The 27,323-nt window shown below is 44.8% G+C and overlaps 1 protein-coding gene and 1 non-coding gene across 3 annotated transcripts; one reads left to right on the plus strand and one right to left on the minus strand.

The window, feature by feature from the left end:
* Positions 1-20,548: 20,548 nt before the first annotated feature.
* On the minus strand, positions 20,549-20,622 carry TRNAT-AGU (transfer RNA threonine (anticodon AGU)). Its single transcript has one exon. It is a non-coding gene; the product is annotated as a tRNA-Thr (tRNA).
* A 44-nt stretch (positions 20,623-20,666) lies between these two features.
* LOC125550716 (uncharacterized) lies at positions 20,667-25,799 on the plus strand. 2 transcript variants are annotated; one of them, XM_048713789.2, is made up of 13 exons: positions 20,668-20,934; positions 21,029-21,166; positions 22,177-22,258; positions 22,386-22,462; positions 22,562-22,668; positions 23,111-23,243; positions 24,049-24,165; positions 24,295-24,386; positions 24,550-24,616; positions 24,753-24,831; positions 24,924-25,015; positions 25,185-25,328; positions 25,520-25,799. In XM_048713789.2, exons 1-13 carry the CDS (start codon positions 20,734-20,736, stop codon positions 25,658-25,660), a joined length of 1,470 nt encoding a protein of 489 aa, XP_048569746.1. In that variant the 5' UTR covers positions 20,668-20,733; the 3' UTR covers positions 25,661-25,799. The 2 variants fall into 2 exon arrangements, with proteins under 2 accessions (XP_048569750.1, XP_048569746.1); XM_048713793.2 differs by lacking the exons at positions 24,049-24,165; positions 24,295-24,386; positions 24,550-24,616 and having other exon boundaries at positions 20,667-20,934.
* The last annotated feature ends 1,524 nt before the right edge of the window (positions 25,800-27,323 follow it).

Here is a 27,323-nt window from a genome sequence, read left to right on the forward strand (position 1 = left end):
AAGTACATCTTCACTCAGCCTAATCTCAACCTCAGGCAAACTCGATGGGTCGAAATGATTCAAGAGTATAATCCGGGTATTGAGTACACTCCAGGCAAGGCCAATGTGATTGCTGACGCTTTGAGCAGAAAGGCCTACTGCAACAGTCTGATTCTTAAGTCTTATCAACCTGAGCTTTGTGAAGCTTTCCGCAAACTTAATCTGCAAGTTGTTCCTCAAGGTTTCCTTGCCAAGCTTCAAGTCTCTCCTACCTTAGAAGACCAGATTCGCCAAGCCCAGCTTCTTGATGCTATCGTGAAAAAGGTGAAGATTGGGATTGCCAAGAGTCAGTCCAAGTACAAGTGCTACCGCCTTGATAACAAGGACACTCTCTTCTTCGAGGATCGTATTGTTGTGCCCAAAGGTGAACTTCGTAAAGTGATCATGAACGAGGCTCACAATTCTCTCCTCTCCATCCACCCTGGGAGCATGAAGATGTATCAGGACCTCAAGCAAGCTTATTGGTGGACTCGAATGAAGCGCGAGATCGCTCAATTCGTGAATGAATGTGATGTCTGCAGAAGAGTGAAGGCAGAACACCAAAGGCCAGCTGGTCTCCTCCAACCTCTTGCCATTCCAGAATGGAAGTTTGACCACATTGAAATGGACTTCGTGACTGGGTTTCCAAAGTCCAAGCGTGGCAATGATGCTATATTTGTTGTCATCGATAAACTCATCAAAGTGGCTCACTTTCTGCCTATCAAAGAGTCGATCACTGCAGCTTAATTGGCGGAACTCTATACCTCTCGAATTGTCTCTCTGCACGGTATTCCTCAAGTGATATCTTCAGACCGTGGCAGCATCTTTACCTCCAAGTTTTGGGATTCTTTTCAGAAGGCCATGGGCACGAACATCCGCTTCAGCACTACTTTCCATCCTCAAACAAGCGGTCAAGTCGAGCGTGTCAACCAGATTCTTGAAGATATGCTCAGGGCTTGTGTGATCTCCTTCGGCATGAAGTGGGAGGATTGTCTTCCTTACGCTGAATTCTCCTACAACAATAGTTTTCAAGCTAGTTCGGGCAAGGCCCCTTTTGAAATTCTGTATGGCAGGAAGTGCCGTACCCCTCTCAACTGGTCTGAAACCGGTGAACGTCAGCTTTTGGGTAATGACTTAATCACAGAAGCAGAAGAAATGTGCAAAGTCATTCGTGATAACCTCAAAGCAGCCCAATCCCGTCAGAAGAGCTACTATGATAGTAAGCACCATGATTTAGCTTTTGAGATCGGAGATCATGTTTACCTCCGTGTCTCTCCTATGAAAGGTACTCGTTGCTTAGGTATCAAAGGGAAGCTTGCCCCTAGATACGTGGGACCTTTCGAGATTGTCAGCAAGAGAGGCGACCTCGCCTATCAACTTGAGCTTTCTTCAAACTTTGCAAATGTTCATGACGTGTTCCATGTCTCTCAGCTTCGAAAGTGCTTCAAGACTCCTGACCGCACCGTCAACTTCGAGGACATTGAGCTCAAAGAAGATCTCTCTTATCGTGAGCACCCAGTTGCTATTCTTGAAGAGACTGAACGCAAGACTCGCAACAAGTCAATCAAATTTCTCAAAGTCAAGTGGTCGCACCATTCCGACCGTGAAGCTACCTGGGAACGCGAGGATCACCTCCGTTCTGAGTACCCGGAGTTCTTTTAGTCCTAGATCTCGGGACGAGATCTTTTCGTAGTGGTGGAGTGTTGTAACACCCCGGATGTAACTTTCCCTATTTGTACTCCAACTCTTGCCGTTTCCGGCGCTAATTTATATTTATTTCTCGGGTTCGGGTCTGTGTCGCCGTGTATTATTTTCGTTTTCATGCATCTCATATCATGTCATCATGTGCATTGCATTTGCATACGTGTTCATCTCATGCATTCGAGCATTTTCCCCGTTGTCCGTTTTGCATTCCGGCGCTTCGTTCTCCTCCGGTGGTCATTTCTAGCTTTATTTCGTGTGTGGGGATTAAACATTTCCGGATTGGACCGAGACTTGTCATGCGGCCTTGTTTACTACCGGTAGACCGCCTGTCAAGTTTCGTATCATTTGGACTTCGTTTGATACTCCAACGGTTAACCGAGGGACCGAAAAGGCCTCGTGTGTGTTGCAGCCCAACACCCCTCCAATTTGGCCCAAAACCCACCAAACTCTGCTCCATGTCCTAGAGCGTTCGATCACGATCGCGTGGCCGAAAACCGCACCTCATTTGGACTCTCCTAGCTCCACTTATGCCTATAAATAGACACCCCCCAAATTCGGATCTCTCCCTCTCCCCGAAACCCTAAAACCACCCCGCACCGACGGACGTGTCCGGCGCGGACCGGACAACGTCCGCCCAGCCCCGCCACCGCCACGTGTCAGCGCCGCATTCGCCGCGCCCGGCTCCCAGCTCGCCGCATTCGCCGCGCTCGGCTCCCAGCTCGCCGCTGCCGCCGGCCCGGGAGGCCCAGGAGGGACCCCGCGAGCCCATCTCCGCCGCCACCGCGGGCGGCCCCGCGCCGCCGTCTTCTACCGCCCGCGCCGCCGTCCTCCGCTGCCCGCGCCACCGCGGCTCCACGCCGGAGCCCGTGCCCCGACGCCGGCCGGCGACCGCCGCCCCGGCCACCGCCCGAGCCGGCCCCGCGCCACCGCCGCCATCCTCGGGAGCCGCGCCAAGGCCGGCCTCCTCCTCTCCTTCCCCCGGCTTCTTCCTCTCCTTCCCCGGCAACGACGAGCTCCGGCAAGAGCTCCGGCGAGCACGACCTCGACTCCGGCGACCTCAGAATCCGTGCGTGAACAGTGCTCTCAGATCTGGATCTGAGAGGATCGGTTGACTTTTTCGTCCCTAACCCTAAATTTTTTATGCAAACTTTGACCTACCGTAACTTTGCATCCGTAGCTCCGATTTGGGCATATAGCATATCAAAATGTTCGCCTCGACGAGTACATAATTTCATTCCATTGAATTATTTTCATTTGAGCTCATCTTGATTCCCAAAATGCTATTAGAAGGAGGCTTCGTGAGTTAATTGTCAGATCTGCTAGTTCATCTTAGACTTTTGTCATTTTTGCCATGATTATTGTGTGCATGATATGCCTGTGAGTCCTTCATATGTTTTGTTAAGCATTTTGTCTTCTTTTCAGAGGCGCAATCCATGCATTTTTATGATGTGTGTGGTTACTTGTGCAAGCTTGCAAAGTGAGGCACACGGTAAATCTGTTTTCAGAGACTTAGTTGTTTTCACTAAGTCTGGGATATTTTAGTTCATGATGCCATACGTTCAGCTTGTTTCCTAGTGATCCGTGCCTCTTTTGGGGATGATCAGTAAAGGAGTTTTGTTAATCATATTATGATCTATCCATCCATGTCTTTGTTTGCAATTATGGAGCACCCTAGCTTGAGTCAATAGAGCTCTAATTTTGCTTCGTTGTGAATATGGGCAGATCGTCAACTCGTTTGCGATTTTGCCGATGTTATTGTAGTTGATCCGTGCATGCTATGCCATTGTTCTTGCCATTTCTAGCTAGAATTTTGTGCCTTCTTTATGGATGTATGCTTGCCTTGCCATGACTTGCACCGTAGTGAGTGCATCAAGCTCGTTTACATGCCTTCATGAGTTATATTTCAGCATGTCTCAGTTTTCACTAAGTCTGAAAACTGATTGTGTTTTAGCTATGTTCGTGTGCCCGTTAGTATATTTTGTGATCCCTTTTGGCCTCAGGTCACTTTGGATCTTTTGTTAAGCTTGTTGAGTAGCTCCATGCCATGTTCTTACTTGTCTTAATCAGTTCATGTATCATGTTGTTTTGCTGCTCCGAAGAGGGCTTCGTGATCTGAAATTTCAGACAAGTGTTAATTTCACCAAGTCTGGAATCTGTTTTGCATTTGCGTTTTTGCCATGCTTGTTTGAACCTCATAATGGATGAATTGGCCGTGGCTCAGTGCTAGTCTTTTTTTAAGCATCTTGTGTGCATCCCTGCCATGCATTTTTTTGTCATGTTTGGTGGCTGTAGCATGTTCATTTCGTTGCATTTAGATGCCTACTTGCTGTAAATCGCAGACCGGTGTCAATTTTGAATCGCTTGCCATTTCCAAACCGTAACTCCGATTCCGGCGTTCTTTATATCATTTTCAAGCGATTTCATCTCATCTTTCCAGTGGCACCCTTGGAATCCCAAGTTGAGGCCAGGTTCATGCATTTCCTGTCATATCTTGCATTTTGCATCCCGCATCGCATCCCGCATAGCATATCATCATTTCGTCATATTGCGTGTTCTTGCACGTGGTTGATTGTATCCTTGTTGCTTGTTTGTCTTGTTTGGGTAGAGCCGGGAGACGAGTTCGCTACCGAGGAGCCCGTTGAGTGTGCTTTTGAGGATCCAGTCAATTCTGACAACTGTGCAGGCAAGATGATCATACCCTCGAAATCACTACTATCTTTGCTATGCTAGTTTGCTCGCTCTTTTGCTATGCCAATGCTACGATGCCTACCTTTTGCTTGCCAGCCTCCCAATTGCCATGTCAAACCTCTAACCCACCTTGTCCTAGCAAACCGTTGATTGGCTATGTTACCGCTTTGCTCAGCCCCTCCTATAGCGTTGCTAGTTGTAGGTGAAGATTGGAGGCCGTTCCTTGTTGGAACATATTTTATTTACTTGTTGGGATATCATTATATTGCCGTGATTATCTTAATGCATCTATATACTTGGTGAAGGGTGGAAGGCTCGGCCTCTCGCCTAGTGTTTTGTTCCACTCTTGCCGCCCTAGTTTCCGTCATATCGGTGTTATGTTCCCGGAATTTTGCGTTCCTTACGCGGTTGGGTTATAATGGGAACCCCTTGATAGTTCGCCTTGTTTAAAGATTTTCCAGCAATGCCCAACCTTGGTCTTACCATTTGCCACCTAGCCTCTTTTTCCCTCGGGTTTCCGGAGCCCAAGGGTCATCTTATTTAAACCCCCCGGGCCAGTGCTCCTCTGAGTGTTGGTCCAAACTAGAGTCCTGTGCAGCGCCCCCTCGGGGAAACTCGAGGTTTGGTTTTAGTTGTATGGAGCGCTCATCTGAGTGTGCCCTGAGAAAGAGATATGTGCATCTCCTATCGGGATTTGTCGGCACATTCGGGCGGTGTTGCTGGTCTTGTTTTAACCTGTCGAATTGTCTTGTTGTACCGGGTTACCGAGTCTGATCGGTGTGTCTCGGGTGGAGGTCTATTCCTTCGTTGACCGTGAGAGCTTGTCATGGGCTAAGTTGGGACTCCCCTGCAGGGATTGAACTTTCGAAAGCCGTGCCCGCAGTTATGGGCAGATGGGAATTTGTTAATGTCCGGTTGTAGATAACTTGAACCTTAATTAATTAAAATGAATCAACTGAGTGTGTTACCGTGATGGCCTCTTCTCGGCGGAGTCCGGGAAGTGGACACGGTGTTGGAGTTATGCTTGCGCAGGTTTTTCTTCTAGCTTCTCGCTCGTGCTTCGCCTCCTCTTCTCGCTCTCTTTTGCGAATAAGATAGCCACCATATATGCTAGTCGCTTGCTGCAGCTCCACTTATATTTGCCTTACCCATTCCTATGAGCTTAAATAGTTTTGATCGCGAGGGTGCGAGATTGCTGAGTCCCTGTGGCTCACAGATACCATAACTCTAGATGCAGGTCCAGGAGATTCCGCTCCAGGTGACGAGTACGAGCTCAAGTGGGAGTTCGACGAGGACTCTCAGCGTTACTACGTGTCTTTTCCTGATGATCAGTAGTGGTGCCTAGTTGGGGTTCGATTCAGGGCCTTGTCGCATGTTGGGTTTTCTTCTATTTTGGCGCCGTAGTCGGGCCATGAGTGTTTGTATGATGGATGTTATTTATGTACTTTGATGTGACGTGGCGAGTGTAAGCCAACTATGTATCTCCCCTTTTATTATATATTTCACATGGGATGTTGTGATGATTTCCTAACTTGCGACATTGCTTTCAATGCGGTTATGTCTCTAAGTCGTGCCTCGACACGTGGGAGCTATAGCCGCATCGAGGGCGTTACAAGTTGGTAATCAGAGCCGTCCCCGACCTTAGGAGCCCCATTGCTTGATCGTTTTAGCAGCCGAGTTGGGTCTAGAAAAATGTTTTGAGTCATTTAGGAATTATATATCGGAGAGTTAGGAATTCTTTTTACTTCCCAGTCTCCTCATCGCTCTGGTAAGGCATCCTGACGTAGAGTTTTGACTCTTCTCTTCTCAAATTTCACTAAAAAAAATTTAGGATCACGCGAGTATCTTGGAATCGTTCCGATGGCTTATGATGAGAACATTGACTTGGTGCCTCCTGTCAGGGGTTTAGTGGAAGTGTCCCGGGGAGTTGAGCTCTGAGGTGTTGTCATCATAATTTTATCGTTGCAATTCTGGAATACTTGAGATATGTTCGCCGACATCGAAAGTCTCTTTTATGCAGTTTGTTGGTGAGATAACCTCGACGCCACCCAGTACTGGGGCGGGAGTTCGGGAGTATCGCCATAACTTGTATAACGGATGCTTTTCGAAGGTTGAGGTAGATGGTTTCCGAAGTTTTCTTGGTTATGTGTTGAAGGATGGATATAGCTGGATGTAGGATTTGCTAGTTTGGGTGGGATATTATGCTCCCCCTGTATCCCCAACACCTGATTGCATAACCGGAAAGGTTCGGGAGTTTCATAGGTGGGAATTCTTGTAGCTCTAGTTCTTCTTCCACGGATATTGGTTTGAGATTGGGATTTCTTACCGATTATTCGTTCTTGATCCGTACCTTGTTGATTTATTTCTCTACCTTAATTCTACGTGGCTTCTCAATTTATGGATATGTGACCACTTCAAGAGGAATGCATTCGTTCATTCTGTTCGGATGTGAAGACTATATGTTGCAATTTTCATTCCGTTGGATTCAGCTTCAATATTTATCTGTCAATGTGCTAACGGTGGTCAACCTCTTCAGGATGGCTCCCGCTAAGAGCACCAGTCAGAACCAGAATCAAGATCCGCCACCACCTCCACCTCCTCCAGAGGCATGGCAAGCTGTGATGGCCGCAACCAATGCAAACACACAGCTGATCATGCAAATTCTCCAAGAGCGCAATCAAGGCAGTCAAGGGAATCAAGGCAGCAATCAGAGTCACTTTGCTACACTCAACCAGTTCCTTGCTAACGGGCCAAAGACTTTCAGCAATTGTGTTGAGGCAACCGATGCTGACGATTGGCTTGTGGATCTGTGCAAGCATTTCGAGTGCAGTAACGTCAGGCCTGAGGACTTTGTGAAGTTCGCTTCCTTCCAACTCAAAGATCAAGCTGCAGAATGGTTCCAGCAGTACAAGGACTCCAGAGGTGGACGTGTTATCACTTGGGATGATTTCCGTCGAGATTTCCGAGCTCATCATATTCCGCAGAGCGTGGTTGAAAGCAAGCGTGAGGAATTCCGCAATCTGAAGCAAGGCTCTTTGTCTGTCTATGACTACAACAAGTTGTTCCAGAAGCTTGCTCGCTTTGCCAAGCAGGACGTGCCTGATGAGAAGAGCATGATATATCAGTTCAGGGGTGGTCTCAGAGAAGATATTCAGCTCGCTCTTGTTCTCTTCGAGCCCTTGAGATACGATGAGTTCTACAACATGGCACTGAAGCAAGAGGCTGCTCAGTTGAGGTGTGATGCTTCCAAGAAGCGAGTCAGAGATGCTACTCCTTCTTCCTCTACTCAAGTGGCCAAGCAGAAGAAGTTTTGGCTTCCTCCTCCTCCGTTTCGTCAGCCGTTTCAGCAGAAGAGCAAAGGTGGCAGTGGTTCTTCCCACCCACCCAACCCTGGCTTTCAGAACAAGACTTCGTCTCAAGCTCCAAGATCGAGTGCTCCGTATCACCGTCCGCTCTCAGAGGTCACGTGCAACAAGTGCCAACAGAAGAGTCACTATGCCAACAAGTGTTTCAACCAGAGGCGCCTTCCTCCTCCTCCTCCTGTGAGATCGGCAAGTACAGCTGTCGTCAAGCATAACCCCAAGTTCGCCAAGGTCAATTTGATGAATGCAGCTCAGGCAAAGGACTCGCCAGATGTGATCATGGGTAACCTTCCTGTTAATGATGTTCCTGCAAAAGTTCTTTTTGACACAGGTGCATCGCATTGCTTCATTTCCAAACCTTTTGCATCAAAGTATGAGTGTGATTATCAGTATCTACAAAGTTCCTTACAAATTGTGTCACCGAGCAAGCAGATGACAGCTAACACCTGCGTCCCTGAGGTTACTATCACATTGGGTGACTACAAGTTCCTTTCTTCCCCAATTGTTCTTGGTAACTCGGATATTGATCTTATTCTCGGAATGGATTGGCTTTCTAAGCACAAGGCACATCTTGATTGTGCTGCCAGGCAGATTCAATTGACTCATTCGTCTGAGGATGTAATTGTCTTTGCCGCTCGGGATAATACTATCCGTCTGTTTTCTCTAAATGAGAAGGGTGAATTGGATGCCATCTCGCAAATTCCAGTCGTTTGCGAATATCAAGACGTCTTTCCAGAAGAGCTCCCAGGAATGCCTCCGCACCGGCCAGTTGAATTCGTTATTGAACTTGAACCTGGCACGGAACCTGTGTGCAAACGTCCTTACAAGCTCGGACCTGAAGAGTTGAAGGAGCTGAAGAAGCAACTCGATGAGCAAGAAAGAATGGGTCTCATCCGGCCTAGCTCCTCTCCGTGGGATTGTGGTGTTCTTTTTGTGAAGAAGAAGGATGGAACGGACCGACTTTGTGTTGATTACCGTCTAGTGAACAAGAAGACCATCAAGAACAAATACCCACTTCCCAACATCAATGAGCTGTTCAAACAACTCAAAGGCGCCCAAGTATTCTCCAAGCTTGATCTCCGTATGGGTTATCACCAGATTCGCATTCGTGAAGAAGATATTCCCAAGACAGCATTCAGAACAAGCTTTGGTTCATATGAATACACTGTCATGTCTTTTGGCCTCGCCAACACTCCTCCGACGTTCTCTCGCATGATGAATTTCATCTTCAACGCCTACACCAATGACTTCGTTTTGGTCTATCTCGACAACATTCTGGTTTTCTCGAAGAACAAGGAAGATCATGCCAAGCACTTGCGTTTGGTTCTTGATAAACTCAGAGAACATCAGTTCTACGCCAAGTTCTCCAAGTGTGAATTTTGGCTCGATGAGGTTCTTTATCTTGGTCATATCATCTCTGCCAAGGGCATTTCCTTGAATCCTGAGAAGGTGTCTGCAATTGTGAATTGGAAACCTCCTCAGAATGTGAAGCAACTCCGCAGTTTTCTCGGTCTCGCAAGCTATTGCCGAAGATTCGTTGAAAACTTTTCCAAGATCGCGAAGCCTCTCTCAAATCTTCTCCAAAAGCACGTCAAGTACGTTTGGTCTCCGGAGTGTGATATTGCTTTCAACACTTTGAAAGAGAAGTTGATCACTGCTCCAGTTCTGACTCCGCCTGATGAATCCAAGCCGTACGAGGTCTTTTGTGATGCCTCTCTCCAAGGTCTTGGCGCAGTTTTGATGCAAGAGAAGAAAGTGGTTGCTTATACATCTCGCCAGTTGAAGCCTAATGAGAAAAACTACCCCACTCATGATCTCGAGTTGGCGGCAGTTGTGCATGCTCTTTTGACTTGGAGAGATCTTCTATTGGGAAGAAAAGTGGACATTTTCACTGATCACAAGAGTCTCAAGTAAATCTTCACTCAGCCTAATCTCAACCTCAGGCAAACTCGATGGGTCGAAATGATTCAAGAGTATAATCCGGGTATTGAGTACACTCCAGGCAAGGCCAATGTGATTGCTGACGCTTTGAGCAGAAAGGCCTACTGCAACAGTCTGATTCTTAAGTCTTATCAACCTGAGCTTTGTGAAGCTTTCCGCAAACTTAATCTGCAAGTTGTTCCTCAAGGTTTCCTTGCCAAGCTTCAAGTATCTCCTACCTTAGAAGACCAGATTCGCCAAGCCCAGCTTCTTGATGCTATCGTGAAAAAGGTGAAGATTGGGATTGCCAAGAGTCAGTCCAAGTACAAGTGTTACCGCCTTGATGACAAGGACACTCTCTTCTTCGAGGATCGTATTGTTGTGCCCAAAGGTGAACTTCGTAAAGTGATCATGAACGAGGCTCACAATTCTCTCCTCTCCATCCACCCTGGGAGCACGAAGATGTATCAGGACCTCAAGCAAGCTTATTGGTGGACTCGAATGAAGCGCGAGATCGCTCAATTCGTGAATGAATGTGATGTCTGCAGAAGAGTGAAGGCAGAACACCAAAGGCCAGCTGGTCTCCTCCAACCTCTTTCCATTCCAGAATGGAAGTTTGACCACATTGAAATGGACTTCGTGACTGGGTTTCCAAAGTCCAAGCGTGGCAATGATGCTATATTTGTTGTCATCGATAAACTCACCAAAGTGGCTCACTTTCTGCCTATCAAAGAGTCGATCACTGCAGCTCAATTGGTGGAACTCTATACCTCTCGAATTGTCTCTCTGCACGGTATTCCTCAAGTGATATCTTCAGACCGTGGCAGCATCTTTACCTCCAAGTTTTGGGATTCTTTTCAGAAGGCCATGGGCACGAACATCCGCTTCAGCACTACTTTCCATCCTCAAACAAGCGGTCAAGTCGAGCGTGTCAACCAGATTCTTGAAGATATGCCCAGGGCTTGTGTGATCTCCTTCGGCATGAAGTGGGAGGATTGTCTTCCTTACGCTGAATTCTCCTACAACAATAGTTTTCAAGCTAGTTCGGGCAAGGCCCCTTTTGAAATTCTGTATGGCAGGAAGTGTCGTACCCCTCTCAACTGGTCTGAAACCGGTGAACGTCAGCTTTTGGGTAATGACTTAATCACAGAAGCAGAAGAAATGTGCAAAGTCATTCGTGATAACCTCAAAGCAGCCCAATCCCGTCAGAAGAGCTACTATGATAGTAAGCACCGTGATTTGGCTTTTGAGATCGGAGATCATGTTTACCTCCGTGTCTCTCCTATGAAAGGTACTCGTCGCTTCGGTATCAAAGGGAAGCTTGCCCCTAGATACGTGGGACCTTTCAAGATTGTCAGCAAGAGAGGCGACCTCGCCTATCAACTCGAGCTTCCTTCAAACTTTGCAAATGTTCATGACGTGTTCCATGTCTCTCAGCTTCGAAAGTGCTTCAAGACTCCTGACCGCACCGTCAACTTCGAGGACATTGAGCTCCAAGAAGATCTCTCTAATCGTGAGCACCCAGTTGCTATTCTTGAAGAGACTGAACGCAAGACTCGCAACAAGTCAATCAAATTTCTCAAAGTCAAGTGGTCGCACCATTCCGACCGTGAAGCTACCTGGGAACGCGAGGATCACCTCTGTTCTGAGTACCTGGAGTTCTTTCAGTCCTAGATCTCGGGACGAGATCTTTTCGTAGTGGTGGAATGTTGTAACACCCCGGATGTAACTTTCCCTATTTGTACTCCAACTCTTGCCGTTTCCGGCGCTATATTTATTTATCGGGTTCGGGTCTTTGTCGCCGTGTGTTGTTTTCGTTTTCATGCATCTCATATCATGTCATCATGTGCATTGCATTTGCATACGTGTTCATCTCATGCATTCGAGCATTTTCCCCGTTGTCCGTTTTGCATTCCGGCGCTTCGTTCTCCTCTGGTGGTCATTTCTAGCTTTATTTCGTGTGTGGGGATTAAACATTTCCGGATTGGACCGAGACTTGTCATGCGGCCTTGGTTTACTACCGGTAGACCGCCTGTCAAGTTTCGTATCATTTGGACTTCGTTTGATACTCCAACGGTTAACCGAGGGACCGAAAAGGCCTCGTGTATGTTGCAGCCCAACACCCCTCCAATTTGGCCCAAAACCCACCAAACTCTGCTCCATGTCCTAGAGCGTTCGATCACGATCGCGTGGCCGAAAACCGCACCTCATTTGGACTCTCCTAGCTCCACTTATGCCTATAAATAGACACCCCCCGAATTCGGATCTCTCCCTCTCCCCGAAACCCTAAAACCACCCCGCACCGACGGACGTGTCCGGCGCGGACCGGACAACGTCCGCCCAGCCCCGCCACCGCCACATGTCAGCGCCGCATTCGCCGCGCCCGGATCCCAGCTCGCCGCCGCCGCCGGCCCGGGAGGCCCAGGAGGGGCCCACGCGAGCCCATCTCCGCCGCCACCGCGGGCCGCCCCGCGCCGCCGTCTTCTACCGCCCGCGCCGCCGTCCTCCGCTGCCCGCGCCACCGCGGCTCCACGCCGGAGCCCGCGCCCCGACGCCGGCCGGCGACCGCCGCCCCGGCCACCGCCCGAGCCGGCCCCGCGCCACCGCCGCCATCCTCGGGAGCCGCGCCAAGGCCGGCCTCCTCCTCTCCTTCCCCCGGCTTCTTCCTCTCCTTCCCCGGCAACGACGAGCTCCGGCAAGAGCTCCGGCGAGCACGACCTCGACTCCGGCGACCTCAGAATCCGTGCGTGAACAGTGCTCTCAGATCTGGATCTGAGAGGATCGGTTGACTTTTTCGTCCCTAACCCTAAATTTTTTATGCAAACTTTGACCTACCGTAACTTTGCATCCGTAGCTCCGATTTGGGCATATAGCATATCAAAATGTTCGTCTCGACGAGTAGATAATTTATTCCATTGCATTATTTTCATTTGAGCTCATCTTGATGCCCAAAATGCTATTAGAAGGAGGCTTCGTGAGTTAATTGTCAAATCTGCTAGTTCATCTTAGACTTTTGTCATTTTTGCCATGATTATTGTGTGCATGATATGCCTGTGAGTCCTTCATATGTTTTGTTAAGCATTTTGTCTAATTTCCAGAGGTGCAACCCATGCATTTTTAGGATGTGTGTGGTTACTTGTGCAAGCTTGCAAAGTGAGGCACCCGGTAAATCTGTTTTCAGAGACTTAGTTGTTTTCACTAAGTCTGGGATATTTTAGTTCATGATGCCATATGTTCAGCTTGTTTCCTAGTGATCCGTGCCTCTTTTGGGGATGATCAGTAAAGGAGTTTTGTTAATCATGTTATGATCTATCCATCCATGTCTTTGTTTGCAATTATGGAGCACCCTAGATTGAGTCAATCGAGCTCTACTTTTGCTTCGTTGTGAATCTGGGCAGATCGTCAACCCGTTTGCGATTTTGCCGATGTTATTGTAGTTGATCCGTGCATGCTATGCCATTGTTCTTGCCATGTCTAGCTAGCATTTTGTGCCTTGTTTATGGATGTATGCTTTCCTTGCCATGACTTGCACCGTAGTGAGCGCATCAAGCTCGTTTACATGCCTTCGTGAGTTATATTTCAGCATGTCTCAGTTTTCACTAAGTCTGAAAACTGATTGTGTTTTAGCTATGTTCGTGTGCCCGTTAGTATATTTTGTGATCCCTTTTGGCCTCAGGTCACTTTGGATCTTTTGTTAAGCTTGTTGAGTAGCTCCATGCCATGTTCTTACTTGTCTTAATCAGTTCATGTATCATGTTGTTTTGCTGCTCCGAAGAGGGCTTCGTGATCTGAAATTTCAGACAAGTGTTAATTTCACCAAGTCTGGAATCTGTTTTGCATTTGCGTTTTTGCCATGCTTGTTTGAACCTCATAGTGGATGAATTGGCCGTGGCTCAGTGCTAGTCTTTTGTTAAGCATCTTGTGTGCATCCCTGCCATGCATTTTTTTTGTCATGTTTGGTGGCTGTAGCATGTTCATTTCGTTGCATTTAGATGCCTACTTGCTGTAAATCGCAGACCGGTGTCAATTTTGAATCGCTTGCCATTTCCAAACCGTAACTCTGATTCCGGCGTTCTTTATATCGTTTTCAAGCGATTTCATCTAATCTTTCCAGTGGCACCCTTGGAATCCCAAGTTGAGGCCAGGTTCATGCATTTCCTATCATATCTTGCATTTTGCATCCCGCATCGCATCCCGCATAGCATATCATCATTTCGTCATATTGCTTGTTCTTGCACGTGGTTGATTGTATACTTGTTGCTTGTTTGTATTGTTTGGGTAGAGCCGGGAGACGAGTTCGCTACCGAGGAGCCCGTTGAGTGTGCTTTTGAGGATCCAGTCAATTCTGACAACTGTGCAGGCAAGATGATCATACCCTCGAAATCACTACTATCTTTGCTATGCTAGTTTGCTCGCTCTTTTGCTATGCCAATGCTACGATGCCTACCTTTTGCTTGTCAGCCTCCCAATTGCCATGTCAAACCTCTAACCCACCTTGTCCTAGCAAACCGTTGATTGGCTATGTTACCGCTTTGCTCAGCCCCTCTTATAGCGTTGCTAGTTGTAGGTGACGATTGGAGGCCGTTCCTTGTTGGAACATCTTTTATTTACTTGTTGGGATATCATTATATTGTCGTGATTATCTTAATGCATCTATATACTTGGTGAAGGGTGGAAGGCTCGGCCTCTCGCCTAGTGTTTTGTTCCACTCTTGCCGCCCTAGTTTCCGTCATATCGGTGTTATGTTCCCGGAATTTTGCGTTCCTTACGCGGTTGGGTTATAATGGGAACCCCTTGATAGTTCGCCTTGTTTAAAGCTTTTCCAGCAATGCCTAACCTTGGTCTTACCATTTTCCACCTAGCCTCTTTTTCCCTCGGGTTTCCGGAGCCCAAGGGTCATCTTATTTAAACCCCCCCCGGGCCAGTGCTCCTCTGAGTGTTGGTCCAAACTAGAGTCCTGTGCAGCGCCCCCTCGGGGAAACTCGAGGTTTGGTTTTAGTTGTATGGAGCGCTCATCTGAGTGTGCCCTGAGAAAGAGATATGTGCAGCTCCTATCGGGATTTGTCGGCACATTCGGGCGGTGTTGCTGGTCTTGTTTTAACCTGTCGAATTGTCTTGTTGTACCGGGTTACCGAGTCTGATCGGTGTGTCTCGGGTGGAGGTCTATTCCTTCGTTGACCGTGAGAGCTTGTCATGGGCTAAGTTGGGACTCCCCTGCAGGGATTGAACTTTCGAAAGCCGTGCCCGCAGTTATGGGCAGATGGGAATTTGTTAATGTCCGGTTGTAGATAACTTGAACCTTAATTAATTAAAATGAATCAACTGAGTGTGTTACCGTGATGGCCTCTTCTCGGCGGAGTCCGGGAAGTGGACACGGTGTTGGAGTTATGCTTGCGCAGGTTTTTCTTCTAGCTTCTCGCTCGTGCTTCGCCTCCTCTTCTCGCTCTCTTTTGCGAATAAGATAGCCACCATATATGCTAGTCGCTTGCTGCAGCTCCACTTATATTTGCCTTACCCATTCCTATGAGCTTAAATAGTTTTGATCGCGAGGGTGCGAGATTGCTGAGTCCCTGTGGCTCACAGATACCATAACTCTAGATGCAGGTCCAGGAGATTCCGCTCCAGGTGACGAGTACGAGCTCAAGTGGGAGTTCGACGAGGACTCTCAGCGTTACTACGTGTCTTTTCCTGATGATCAGTAGTGGTGCCTAGTTGGGGTTCGATTCAGGGCCTTGTCGCATGTTGGGTTTTCTTCTATTTTGGCGCCGTAGTCGGGCCATGAGTGTTTGTATGATGGATGTTATTTATGTACTTTGATGTGACGTGGCGAGTGTAAGCCAACTATGTATCTCCCCTTTTATTATATATTTCACATGGGATGTTGTGATGATTTCCTAACTTGCGACATTGCTTTCAATGCGATTATGTCTCTAAGTCGTGCCTCGACACGTGGGAGCTATAGCCGCATCGAGGGCGTTACAAGTTGGTAATCAGAGCCGTCCCCGACCTTAGGAGCCCCATTGCTTGATCGTTTTAGCAGCCGAGTTGGGTCTAGAAAAATGTTTTGAGTCATTTAGGAATTATATATCGGAGAGTTAGGAATTCTTTTTACTTCCCAGTCTCCTCATCGCTCTGGTAAGGCATCCTGACGTAGAGTTTTGACTCTTCTCTTCTCAAATTTCACTAAAAAAAATTTAGGTTCACGCGAGTATCTTGGAATCGTTCCGATGGCTTATGATGAGAACATTGACTTGGTGCCTCCTGTCAGGGGTTTAGTGGAAGTGTCCCGGGGAGTTGAGCTCTGAGGTGTTGTCATCATAATTTTATCGTTGCAATTCTGGAATACTTGAGATATGTTCGCCGACATCGAAAGTCTCTTTTATGCAGTTCGTTGGTGAGATAACCTCGACGCCACCCAGTACTGGGGCGGGAGTTCGGGAGTATCGCCATAGAGTAGCTCCGTGCAGAGCATTGTTGACATATAAATTTGCAAAATACATACGGATCCGAATGTGGCAGACCCATAGACTAAACTTCTCTCACAAGAAAACATGATCACACCTTAGTACTCTTTGGGTGTTAATCACATAGCGATGTGAACTAGATTATTGACTCTAGTAAACCATTTGGGTGTTGGTCACATGACGATGTGAACTATGGGTGTTAATCACATGATGATGTGAACTATTGGTGTTAAATCACATGGCGATGTGAACTAGATTATTGACTCTAGTGCAAGTGGGAAACTGAAGGAAATATGCCCTACAAGCAATAATAAAGTTATTATTTATTTCCTTATTTAATGATAAATGTTTATTATTCATGCTAGAATTGTATTAACCGGAAACATAATACATGTGTGAATACATAGACAAACATAGTGTCACTAGTATGCCTCTACTTGACTAGCTCGTTAATCAAAGATGGTTAAGTTTCCTAACCATAGACATGAGTTGTCATTTGATTAACGGGATCGCATCATTATGAGAATGATGTGATTGACTTGACCCATTCCGTTAGCTTAGCACTTGATCGTTTAGTATGTTGTTATTGCTTTCTTCATGACTTATACATGTTCCTATGACTATGAGATTATGCAACTCCCGTTTACCTAAGGAACACTTTGTGTGCTACCAAACATCACAACGTAACTGGGTGATTATAAAGGTGCTCTACAGGTGTCTCCGAAGGTACTTGTTGAGTTGGCGTATTTCGATATTAGGATTTGTCACTCCGATTGTCGGAGAGGTATCTCTGGGCACACTCGGTAATACACATCACTATAAGCCTTGCAAGCATTGTAACTAATGAGTTAGTTACGAGATGATGTATTATGGAACGAGTAAAGAGACTTGCCGGTAACGAGATTGAACTAGGCATTGAGATACCGATGATTGAATCTCGGGCAAGTAACATACCGATGACAAAGGGAACAACTTATGTTGTTATGCGGTTCGACCGATAAAGATCTTCGTAGAATATGTAGGAGCCAATATGGGCATCCAGGTTCCGCTATTGGTTATTGACCAGAGAAAGTGTCTCGGCCATGTCTACATAGTTCTCGAACCCGTTGGGTCCGCACGCTTAACGTTCGTTGACGATATACTATTTATGAGTTATGTATGTTGGTAACCGAATGTTGTTCGGAGTTCTGGATAAGATCACGGACATGACGAGGAACTCCGGAATGGTCCGGAGATAAAGTTTGATATATGGGATAATAGTGTTTGGTCTCCGAAAGGGTTCCGGAATTCACCAGAAGGGGTTCCGGATGTTTCCGGAAATGTTTGGGTACGAGAACACTTTATTTGGGCCAAAGGGGAAAGCCCACAAGGTTTTCGGAAAGCGCAAAAGGAAGTTTTGCAGAGTCCAGGGGCCAGACGCCAGGGTCCGTGGCGTCTGGGTCCAGACGCCGGGAACCCTGGCGTCTGGCCCTGGAGTCTGAGAAGGACTCTTGCCTTTCGGGTGAAACTGACTTTGTGGAGGCCTTTACTCCAAGTTTCGACCCCAAGGCTCAACATATAAATAGAGGGGTAGGGCTAGCACCCAAGACACATCAAGAAACACCAAGCCGTGTGCCGTCAACCCTGTCCCCTCTAGTTTATCCTCTGTCATAGTTTTTGTACTGCTTAGGCGAAGCCCTGCGGAGATTGTTCTTCACCAACACCATCACCACGCCGTCGTGCTGCCAGAACTCATCTGCTACTTCGCCCCTCTTGCTGGATCGAGAAGGCGAGGACGTCATCGAGCTGAACGTGTGCTGAACGCGGAGGTGCCGTACGTTCGGTACTTGATCGGGACGGATCGTGAAGGTGTACGACTACATCAACCGCGTTGATAAACGCTTCCGCTTTCGGTCTACGAGGGTACGTAGACATACTCTCCCCTCTCGTTGCTATGCATCACCATGATCTTGCGTGTCCGTAGGAATTTTTTTGAAATTACTACGTTACCCAACAGTTTCATGGTAAAAATAAACTGAAATTAAAATTGTCTTTGCCTTTTTAAGGCACCTTTGTAACTGTTTATACTCAGACCAACTCTTGATGTAATATGAGGTCTTGCGACCCTGGCTTGTAATATTTTATTTCTTTGTTTAAATTTGAGTATTAGAGTTGTGTTGTGATATTATACCATGAGTCATTGGTCTTGATCGTGCATGCTGCGTGGATGTTTAGTGCACGATTAATTTCGGAGGCGTCACATGATATTACTAAACCAGCCACAATTAATATGAATTGAAGGGGCTACTTAAGGAAATGGAGAAAAAAGATCAACTATTACAAGGTCTCATGTTAAGTTAAACTGAAATTAAATTTGCTCTCATCGGGAGTTGAAAATTCACACAAGGATTATATGAAGCAGAAACCAGAAACCGACAATAGTTTGATTTTTTAACAACAATTTGTGTTTTTACTTTGTGTGGAAAATAAATTAACAATATTACTAATTTGGTCACAATTAATATGGATAGAAGGGAGTACTTAAGAAAAAGGAGGAGGGAAAAGAGATCAATTACTATAGGGATTCATGGTAAAAATAAACTGAAATTAAAATTTCTCTTGTTGAGATCAATTACTATAGGGTTTCATGGTAAAAATAAACCGGTCTTGATCGCGCATGCTGCATGGATGTTTAGTGCACGATTAATTTCGGAGGCGTCACATGATATTACTAAATCAGCCACAATTAATATGAATTGAAGGGACTACTTAAGGAAATGGAGAAAAAAGATCAACTATTACAAGGTCTCATGTTAAGTTAAACTGAAATTAAATTTGCTCTCATCGGGAGTTGACAATTCACACAAGGATTATATGAAGCAGAAACCAGAAACTGACAATAGTTCGATTTTTTTAACAACAATTCATGCTTGAACTTTGTGTGGAAAATAAATTAACAATATTACTAATTTGGTCACAATTAATATGGATAGAAGGGAGTACTTAAGAAAAAGGAGGGGGGCAAGAGATCAATATAGGGTTTCATGGTAAAAATAAACTGAAATTAAAATTGTCTTTGCCTTTTTAAGGCACCTTTGTAACTGTTTATACTCAGACCAACTCTTGATGTAATACCAGGTCTTGCGACCCTGGCTTGTAATATTTTGTTTCTTTGTTTAAATTTGAGTAGTAGAGTTGTGTTGTGATATTATACCATGAGTCATTGGTCTTGATCGTGCATGCTGCGTGGATGTTTAGTGCACGATTAATTTCGGAGGCGTCACATGATATTACTAAATCAACCACAATTAATATGAATTGAAGGGACTACTTAAGGAAATGGAGAAAAAAGATCAACTATTACAAGGTCTCATGTTAAGTTAAACTGAAATTAAATTTGCCCTCATCGGGAGTTGAAAATTCACACAAGGATTATATGAAGCAAATTTGTGTTCGTACTTTGTGTGGAAAATAAATTAACAATATTATTAATTTGGTCACAATTAATATGGATAGAAGGGAGTACTTAAGAAAAAGGAGGAGGGAAAAAAGATCAATTACTATTGGGTTTCATGGTAAAAATAAACTGAAATTAAATTTGCTCTCGTTGAGATCAATTACTATAGGGTTTCATGGTAAAAATAAACTAAAATTAAAATTGCTCTTGTTGAGAGTTGAACTCAAGACCCTCTCGTTGAGATCAATATAGGGTTTCATGGTAAAAATAAACTGAAATTAAAATTGTCTTTGCCTTTTTAAGGCACCTTTGTAACTGTTTATAGACCAACTCTTGATATAATATCAGGTCTTGCGACCCTGGCTTGTAATATTTTGTTTCTTTGTTTAAATTTGAGTAGTAGAGTTGTGTTGTGATATTATACCATGAGTCATTGGTCTTGATCGTGCATGCTGCGTGGATGTTTAGTGCACGATTAATTTCGGAGGCGTCACATGATATTACTAAATCAACCATAATTAATATGAATTGAAGGGACTACTTAAGGAAATGGAGAAAAAAGATCAACTATTACAAGGTCTCATGTTAAGTTAAACTGAAATTAAATTTGCCCTCATCGGGAGTTGAGAATTCACACAAGGATTATATGAAGCAAATTTGTGTTCGTACTTTGTGTGGAAAATAAATTAACAATATTATTAATTTGGTCACAACTAATATGGATAGAAGGGAGTACTTAAGAAAAAGGAGGAGGGAAAAAAGATCGATTACTATTGGGTTTCATGGTAAAAATAAACCGAAATTAAAATTGCTCTCGTTGAGATCAATTACTATAGGGTTTCATGGTAAAAATAAACTAAAATTAAAATTGCTCTTGTTGAGAGTTGAACTCAAGACCCTCTCGTTGAGATCAATTACTATAGGGTTTCATGGTAAAAATAAACTAAAATTAAAATTGCTCTCGTTGAGAGTTGAACTCAAGACCTCCCGCTTACTAAACGGGTGCTCTAACCAACTGAGCTACGAGAGCTGCCGTGAAATCATTTGTCCACAGAAGATTTAAAACTACATCAATTAGTCCAGTCTTCCACACCCTCTGCAATACTGCTCTGCATAGGACAGCAGCAGGAGATCCCCAAAAATGGACGCCACCGTGGTCGCCGTCGCCAGCGACGGAGATGAAGGCGACGACCGCCGCCACCTCCTTGAGACTGGAAGCGAGATCCTCCCATACCCCGAATCCCCTTGGCGGCCGCAGCCGCCGGGGGCGGATGCGAAGCCCGAGCAGCAGAAGCCGCAGCGGGTCGCCTCGCTCGATGTGTTCCGCGGTCTCACCGTCGCCGTCAGTAGAACCCTAACCTCTTCGGCTCTTCCCACAGGCTTGTATGTTTCTCTTCTGATTCGCGTGCCAATCGTGTTTGCTTGCGCCTGAGCAGATGATGATACTCGTGGACGACGCCGGCGGGGCGTGGCCGGGGATAAACCACGCGCCGTGGTTCGGGGTGACTGTGGCGGACTTCGTCATGCCGGCCTTCCTCTTCATCATCGGCGTCTCCGCCGCCCTCGTCTTCAAGGTATACCGAATTACTGATGCTTGCTAGTTACTACTATCCGCTCACCATTATGAAACGATGTAGTACAAGTGTATAACCATCCCAAGAACCAAATGGTCGTGCTATATGAACATAACCAAATGGTTGGGGCTGTAGGGACCGGGGAATGGTTCAAGGCTTGCTAGATTTTTCATTTGCCCTTAACCTTGGGCGTCTTCAACTGTTACTAACCTACAGAATGTTTTGCACCTGTTGTACCTTATCATAAGCAACCGCTGATATTTTGTAAAGTGCCTCCTGAGCACGCTACAACTTCTCCAAAATGAAGTTTGAGGACCTGTTTTGCCATTTTCATGGATGCCAGACCCTTGTAAAACCTTCACAGAGCAAAAACGTTCAGTTTGGCTACCATTTTCCTCAAAAGTTTGCTTAAGCCTTTTTTAAGTGTGCGAACTATTTTGATCATCAGATAACTATGATTTCAAAGTAGGAAACTGGGAACCAACGGTTCATTGTAGAAGTTGCTCTACTGAGATCATGTATTATACGCCCGAAAAAGAAAAAAGGAAAAAAGATGAAAGAGATCATGGGTTGTATTCTCGTTGCCAAATTGTTGTAAACCTCAGTAGGGCAATCTGTTGAGTTTGTCTAACATTTCTTTCTAAAATTAACCTTTTCATTCCTAGCTTCTATACCAAGTATATTATTATCATCAGATACTCTTTATTCCTTAGCGGGGAACTAGGAATTAATGATTATCGCTGTAGAGGTTGGACTAGTGAGGTCCTGGGTTATGTGAGGAACTCTATTTCTGTTTATGAAATTATGTACTTAAAACCTTCAACTATGCCACGGCACTTAGATAGTGGACTTCAGTTGCTGTGAACAAAATCTTATTCCCTGTGCTAGTTCTGCTCTACCTAGAATACCACTGATTTGCATATCTCCACCTAGATGTTTGATTTTCAGTTTTAACCATCGACCAACTCATTATTGAATAACATCTGACAAATATGGATGGTGCACTACAGAAAACACCAAACAAGATAGCAACATCCAAGAAGGCTGCATGTAGGGCTATCAAGCTTTTCATCTTGGGCGTAATTTTGCAAGGTCATACTTATCCTAGTTCTTTACTACTCCCTCCGTCCCATAATATAAGAACGTTTTTGACACTTCACCTGTCTTATTTCATTTCTCTTGTGTTAGAGTTTAGCTTAAACAAACTTTTTTCTTTTAGGAGGATACATTCATGGACGGCACAAATTAACTTATGGCATTGATTTGGATCATATTCGATGGCTAGGTGTGCTACAGGTAATTCGTAAACTACATATGTTTATTTTCGAGTTTGTATTCGTCTTCTTTCTATTTACTGAATTTTAACTTTTCTAATTGCCATTTTGCTTCTGGTAGAGAATAGCTATTGGATACTTTCTAGCAGCAATTTCTGAGATTTGGCTTGTGAACAATACTTCGGTGGATTCGCCAGTATCATTTGTGAAGAAGTACTTCGTGGAGTGGTTAGTCAATAATGGTAACATTTTATTAAGAAAATATTTGGTTTTACACTATCTACATTCTTCATGAATTAGTATTAAGCCTTTTGGAATTATGAATCCAATCCTTTATATTATGCTCTTGCTATTTCCTGTGATTCAGTAAACCAAGTTCTGCCTCAAAATACTATTTTCAGTGATACTGTATAAAATAGCATGTTTCATTGCCTGTTTCAGAATTTTGTTGTCTTTAGTTTATGAGGCCTTTTATATCAAATTTTGGTTCCTCTGCCGTGCTGTATGTTTGTGATTAGATAACTTCCTGCTGTTAGTCAGAAAATGTACAAATCTTGTAACTTGGGTGTACTTTGGATGAGATAAGCTGTATGGAATTACTAAGAATTATTCTGAACACAGAACATGCTATACACTAGTACCAGTACTCACTTCTGTTTATCTTCTGAAGGATCATGGCCATAATGATTTCAGCTCTGTACATTGGCTTGGTATTTGGCCTATATGTTCCAAACTGGGAATTTAAAGTTCAGACTAGCAGTTCGACCTTTTCAAATCCAACCAATGATGTTGGGTTCAAAACGGTAAGATGAGAATGTCTCAGTTAGACCTAATTACCTTGTTCTATTTGAAGATATTAGGATGTATGCTCTGAAGTTGTTTTGGATGATGTAGTATTATGTACTTTTAACACTATGATTTTTACGGCACGTGATAATTGTTTGTATGTGGTGATATGTTTGAATTGACGTGGCTACTCAAGCTGCCGCAGTTCAATTTTGGCACTTGATATATTTCCCAGTAAATACACTTCGACACTGTTGCCTGTTGACTAAGTGAGGAATGACTCTCTTTGTAAATAAATTTGGAAAGCTAATTGATAAGATTGATATAAATTTAAGATTCAGATCTCAGCGTCCATCATCTTTTGTCGAATTGGTTTGTTCTTGGAAATTCCTTGGAATTGGTTTGGTAGGCAACAGAACCTAAGCTAGTACACCTAGTATAAAAGAAACTAGTACCACACCTTGTTGGAAACTGAGTGGGGATTTGCTCACTCAAACTCAATCTCAAACACAATTTTAATTAAAATGGGGTCTCCCGGCTGGTTACCTTGGGGATCCAGGAGTTCAAACTTGATTATTCAATCATATTAATAAAATGTCAACCGACTTTCTAAGTGCCGGTTCTACCAGCATTTCTGCCAACTACCTGATAGACACAAGTCGCGTACTATTACCACTACATGCCACACCATGATTAACCCCTCTCCCCTCCCTGGTTGGGCCTTTCACTCTTTTATTTTTAGCCTCAAACAACTGAACATCGTCATATCTATGTTGTTGCACTTACGTACCTGTTTGTTGCACTTGTTTTGTTAACTTGCAGATCCAGTGTGGACTTAGAGGTAGTCTTGGACCACCTTGCAATGCAGTTGGCTTTGTAGATCGGGTTTTGCTTGGGGAAAGTCACCTGTACAAGAACCCAGTGTACAAAAGAACTAAGGTTTTGATTTAAGGCTTAGGATGCTATTTTTTTACTTCAGCATCAAAGAGTTTAAGACAATTTCTCCATAGGATAGAAGTTCTGTAATATATCCTAAGGATCAAATTTCTCTTTTTCATTCAACCATAGGAATGCAGTATTAATTCCCCTGATTATGGACCGCTTCCTCCGAATGCGCCAAACTGGTGCCTGGCTCCCTTTGACCCGGAGGGTTTATTAAGGTAGTTATATATAGCTTCTGTTATTAATTAATTGCTGATTGCATACCTAATCATACCAGGCTTCTTTATCATCCCAACTAATGTTAAACAAGTACGAAAACTGACATCTCTCCTAGAAAAATCAGGTTGTGACCCCCATCTTTCTTTCCACCTGGTTTCGCAGTACATTGATGGCTGCAGTGAGTTGCTTTGTTGGTTTGCATTTTGGTCATGTCTTGATTCATTGCAAGGTACATCACCTGAAATGCAGTACATTTTCAAGTTTTCAACCATGTGCTTGTCTGTTGGAACCTTCATTATTGAGCAAAACAGAATTATGAAACAAAGAGACATTTCCAGATTTCTCTAACCTTGCTTCTGCTGCAGACTCATTCACAGCGAATGATGTCATGGCTGCTAGCTTCAACGGTGCTAACAGTCTCAGGATTTTTATTACAATTATTAGGTGAGTCTGCATTCTACAGGAGAGTGACATGCCGGGAACCATGATTCAAATTAGACCTTCCATTTCTGTGCTGACGGCTTGTTGGTCTTTAGGTATGCCTTTCAGCAAGCCTTTGTATACTGTGAGCTACATGCTGCTGGCTGGTGGAGTATCTGGGTTCCTTCTGTTGCTGCTATACTGCATAGTAAGTTGTGCAATCTTTGGTCCAGGCTGTTGCCTGTAACATTGGTATTCTCAATCATATTAATCTTGATATCACCTTCTTTTTCCCACAATACTTTGGAACCAAATCTAACAAACTAGATCATCATGAAGTCTATTCATTCAAATCTAACAACCTATATGTTTCTCAGGTCGATGTTATCCACATCAAGAAGCCATTAATTCTGTTCCAGTGGATGGGCATGAATGCGCTTATAGTCTATGTCTTGGCAGCTTGTGAGCTCTTCCCTACGTTTATTCAAGGGTTCTACTGGCGGTCACCAGAGAACAACCTGGTATGTATTTGATGCATATGCATCTCTTGCCATATTTGTTGTAGATCATGTAGAGCTCATGCCAATTTATCGCGCACACCAAGTATCATGCTGGTCACGCATTTATCGGTTCGGAAAATTACCCACCGCTGTTACCCCTGAAGCACCCGGTTTCATGAGAGATAACCCAGAAAAAAAAAACTGCTTTTCAGGTGGATGCCACGGAGTCTCTGCTCCAGGCCATCTTCCATTCGAAACGTTGGGGCACCTTGGCCTTCGTCCTCGTGGAGATCATCTTCTGGTGCTTGGCCGCCTGCTTCCTCCACATGAAAGGCATTTACCTGAAACTGTAGTAACATTTGTTATGACCCTTTGACATAGCCACTTTCCCTGTAAATATTGGATTGCTAAATCGATGTGTTTGGACATGGTCTGTCACGATGTAACATTTGTATTACCTGAAACTGTAGTAACATTTGTTATATTTCTTTACGGAGGGAGTACAATATATGCAGGTCCTGTCCACCACAGTATACTTCTTTTTGTTTCTTGCAGAGTGCACAGTAACTTTTTTATTTGCGGGGAAATGGTTAGGAAGAGTACTATCATGTGATGCAATGCTCGCCACCTCGACAGGGCTGCTTAAGGGCATGTACAATGGTGGCAGCACCTAGGTGCTGCCCCATGCTCCACATGTGCACGAAACGGAGAGGACGGTGGTTTCATCTAGCATGTCCCCAACCCGTGACCCCAAGCTGCCATCATTGATAAGCTCCTTTTCCTTCTCTCTCGTCAGCGTTTTCACTATTCTGTTTCCTAGAAGGGAATGGTCGTGAGCAGAGCAGGTCGCTGGCTTGCTTTTCCCCTCTCTTTCATACCTTTCTCAGCGAGGAGTTCGGTTCTTCTGCAGGATGCCGCTTTGGCCTGCAAGCAGCATGATGGACCATCCGATCCTACGTGGATAGTTGGGGCATCACTCCACGGTGGAGCATTGGCCATGCCCTAAGAGCCCGGACTGGGCAAATTTGACCCCTACATGTCCATGGAGCCGGCAACCCCCTATATGCCCACCCTGGCATCCACATCTTTCACTTTCGAAACCTCAAATCCATGCAAACACATGTACATCAATCATTGAACAATACGAATATACATAACAATTAATATAACACACAAGTAAAATGAGAACAAAAACATAATTTAAACATAAACATTATTGCAGTAAAAAATATATAATTCAAACATACAATTTATTGGGAGTGCATAGTCAATGATTTTCAGCACACTATATGATATACCAAATGATGTGACAAGATGATATCGTATCACTATGGTGCTCACGTTTTTGCGAAACCCGACAATACTCGGATATCTAGTCTCAATAGGTACGAAGGTAATCGCAAAGATGGTGAGGCTATCAAAGTGATGGTAAGGAAGGAAAAGTTTGTGACAGAATGAATACCTTTGTCACACTTAACCCTTTACGAAATCGGAGGTAACCGACCTTGCTTCCAGTTCTTGGTGTCAAAGGGATGAATGGTCGTCGTCGATGTCGAGCGTTGTTGGTTGATGTAGTCGATGGAGAGGTACAAGATAGTCATCCTGAGGAAGTGTTGGTGATGAACTGGTGGCATGAGCATGATGATCTGTGGAGGGGGTCTCGGTGTTGATTAAGAACCTCCAATTTTGTCTTGGCCAAATGATGTGGAAACCTATATAAGGGCCTCGGGCATGTCGATAACTTTAGAACGTGCCCAAGAACGCTCCCCAAGAACTCTCAAATCAAAGTCTGGGGTCATGAATTAGAGCAAAAACAAAGAATGGGGGCAATGCTGAAATTACGATGCAACTTGCAACCTCTTGTTTAGCCCGGAAGTTCCGGGGGTGCCCAGAAGGTCCAGGGTTCATAAAAGAACTACGAGGTCGAACTCCAAATTTCAGATCTGAGTTTTGGGGCAGAGAAACTCGATTTTCAGGGCAAAAATGAAGCAGAAAAAGAAAAATTGAGGCTAGTGA

This window comes from Triticum urartu, chromosome 1A (genome assembly GCF_056163025.1).
Source record: "Triticum urartu cultivar PI428250 chromosome 1A, HENAU_Tu73, whole genome shotgun sequence".
NCBI lineage: Eukaryota > Viridiplantae > Streptophyta > Magnoliopsida > Poales > Poaceae > Triticum > Triticum urartu.

Bases quoted from the DNA above. Each gene is read 5' to 3' on its own strand.
- LOC125550716 (XM_048713789.2), top strand. From the start codon at position 20,734: ATGGACGCCACCGTGGTCGCCGTCGCCAGCGACGGAGATGAAGGCGAC. The intron at 23,244-24,048 runs GTAAGATGAGAA...GTTAACTTGCAG, and splicing joins ATGATGTTGGGTTCAAAACG to ATCCAGTGTGGACTTAGAGG. The intron at 24,387-24,549 runs GTAGTTATATAT...CTGGTTTCGCAG, and splicing joins GACCCGGAGGGTTTATTAAG to TACATTGATGGCTGCAGTGA.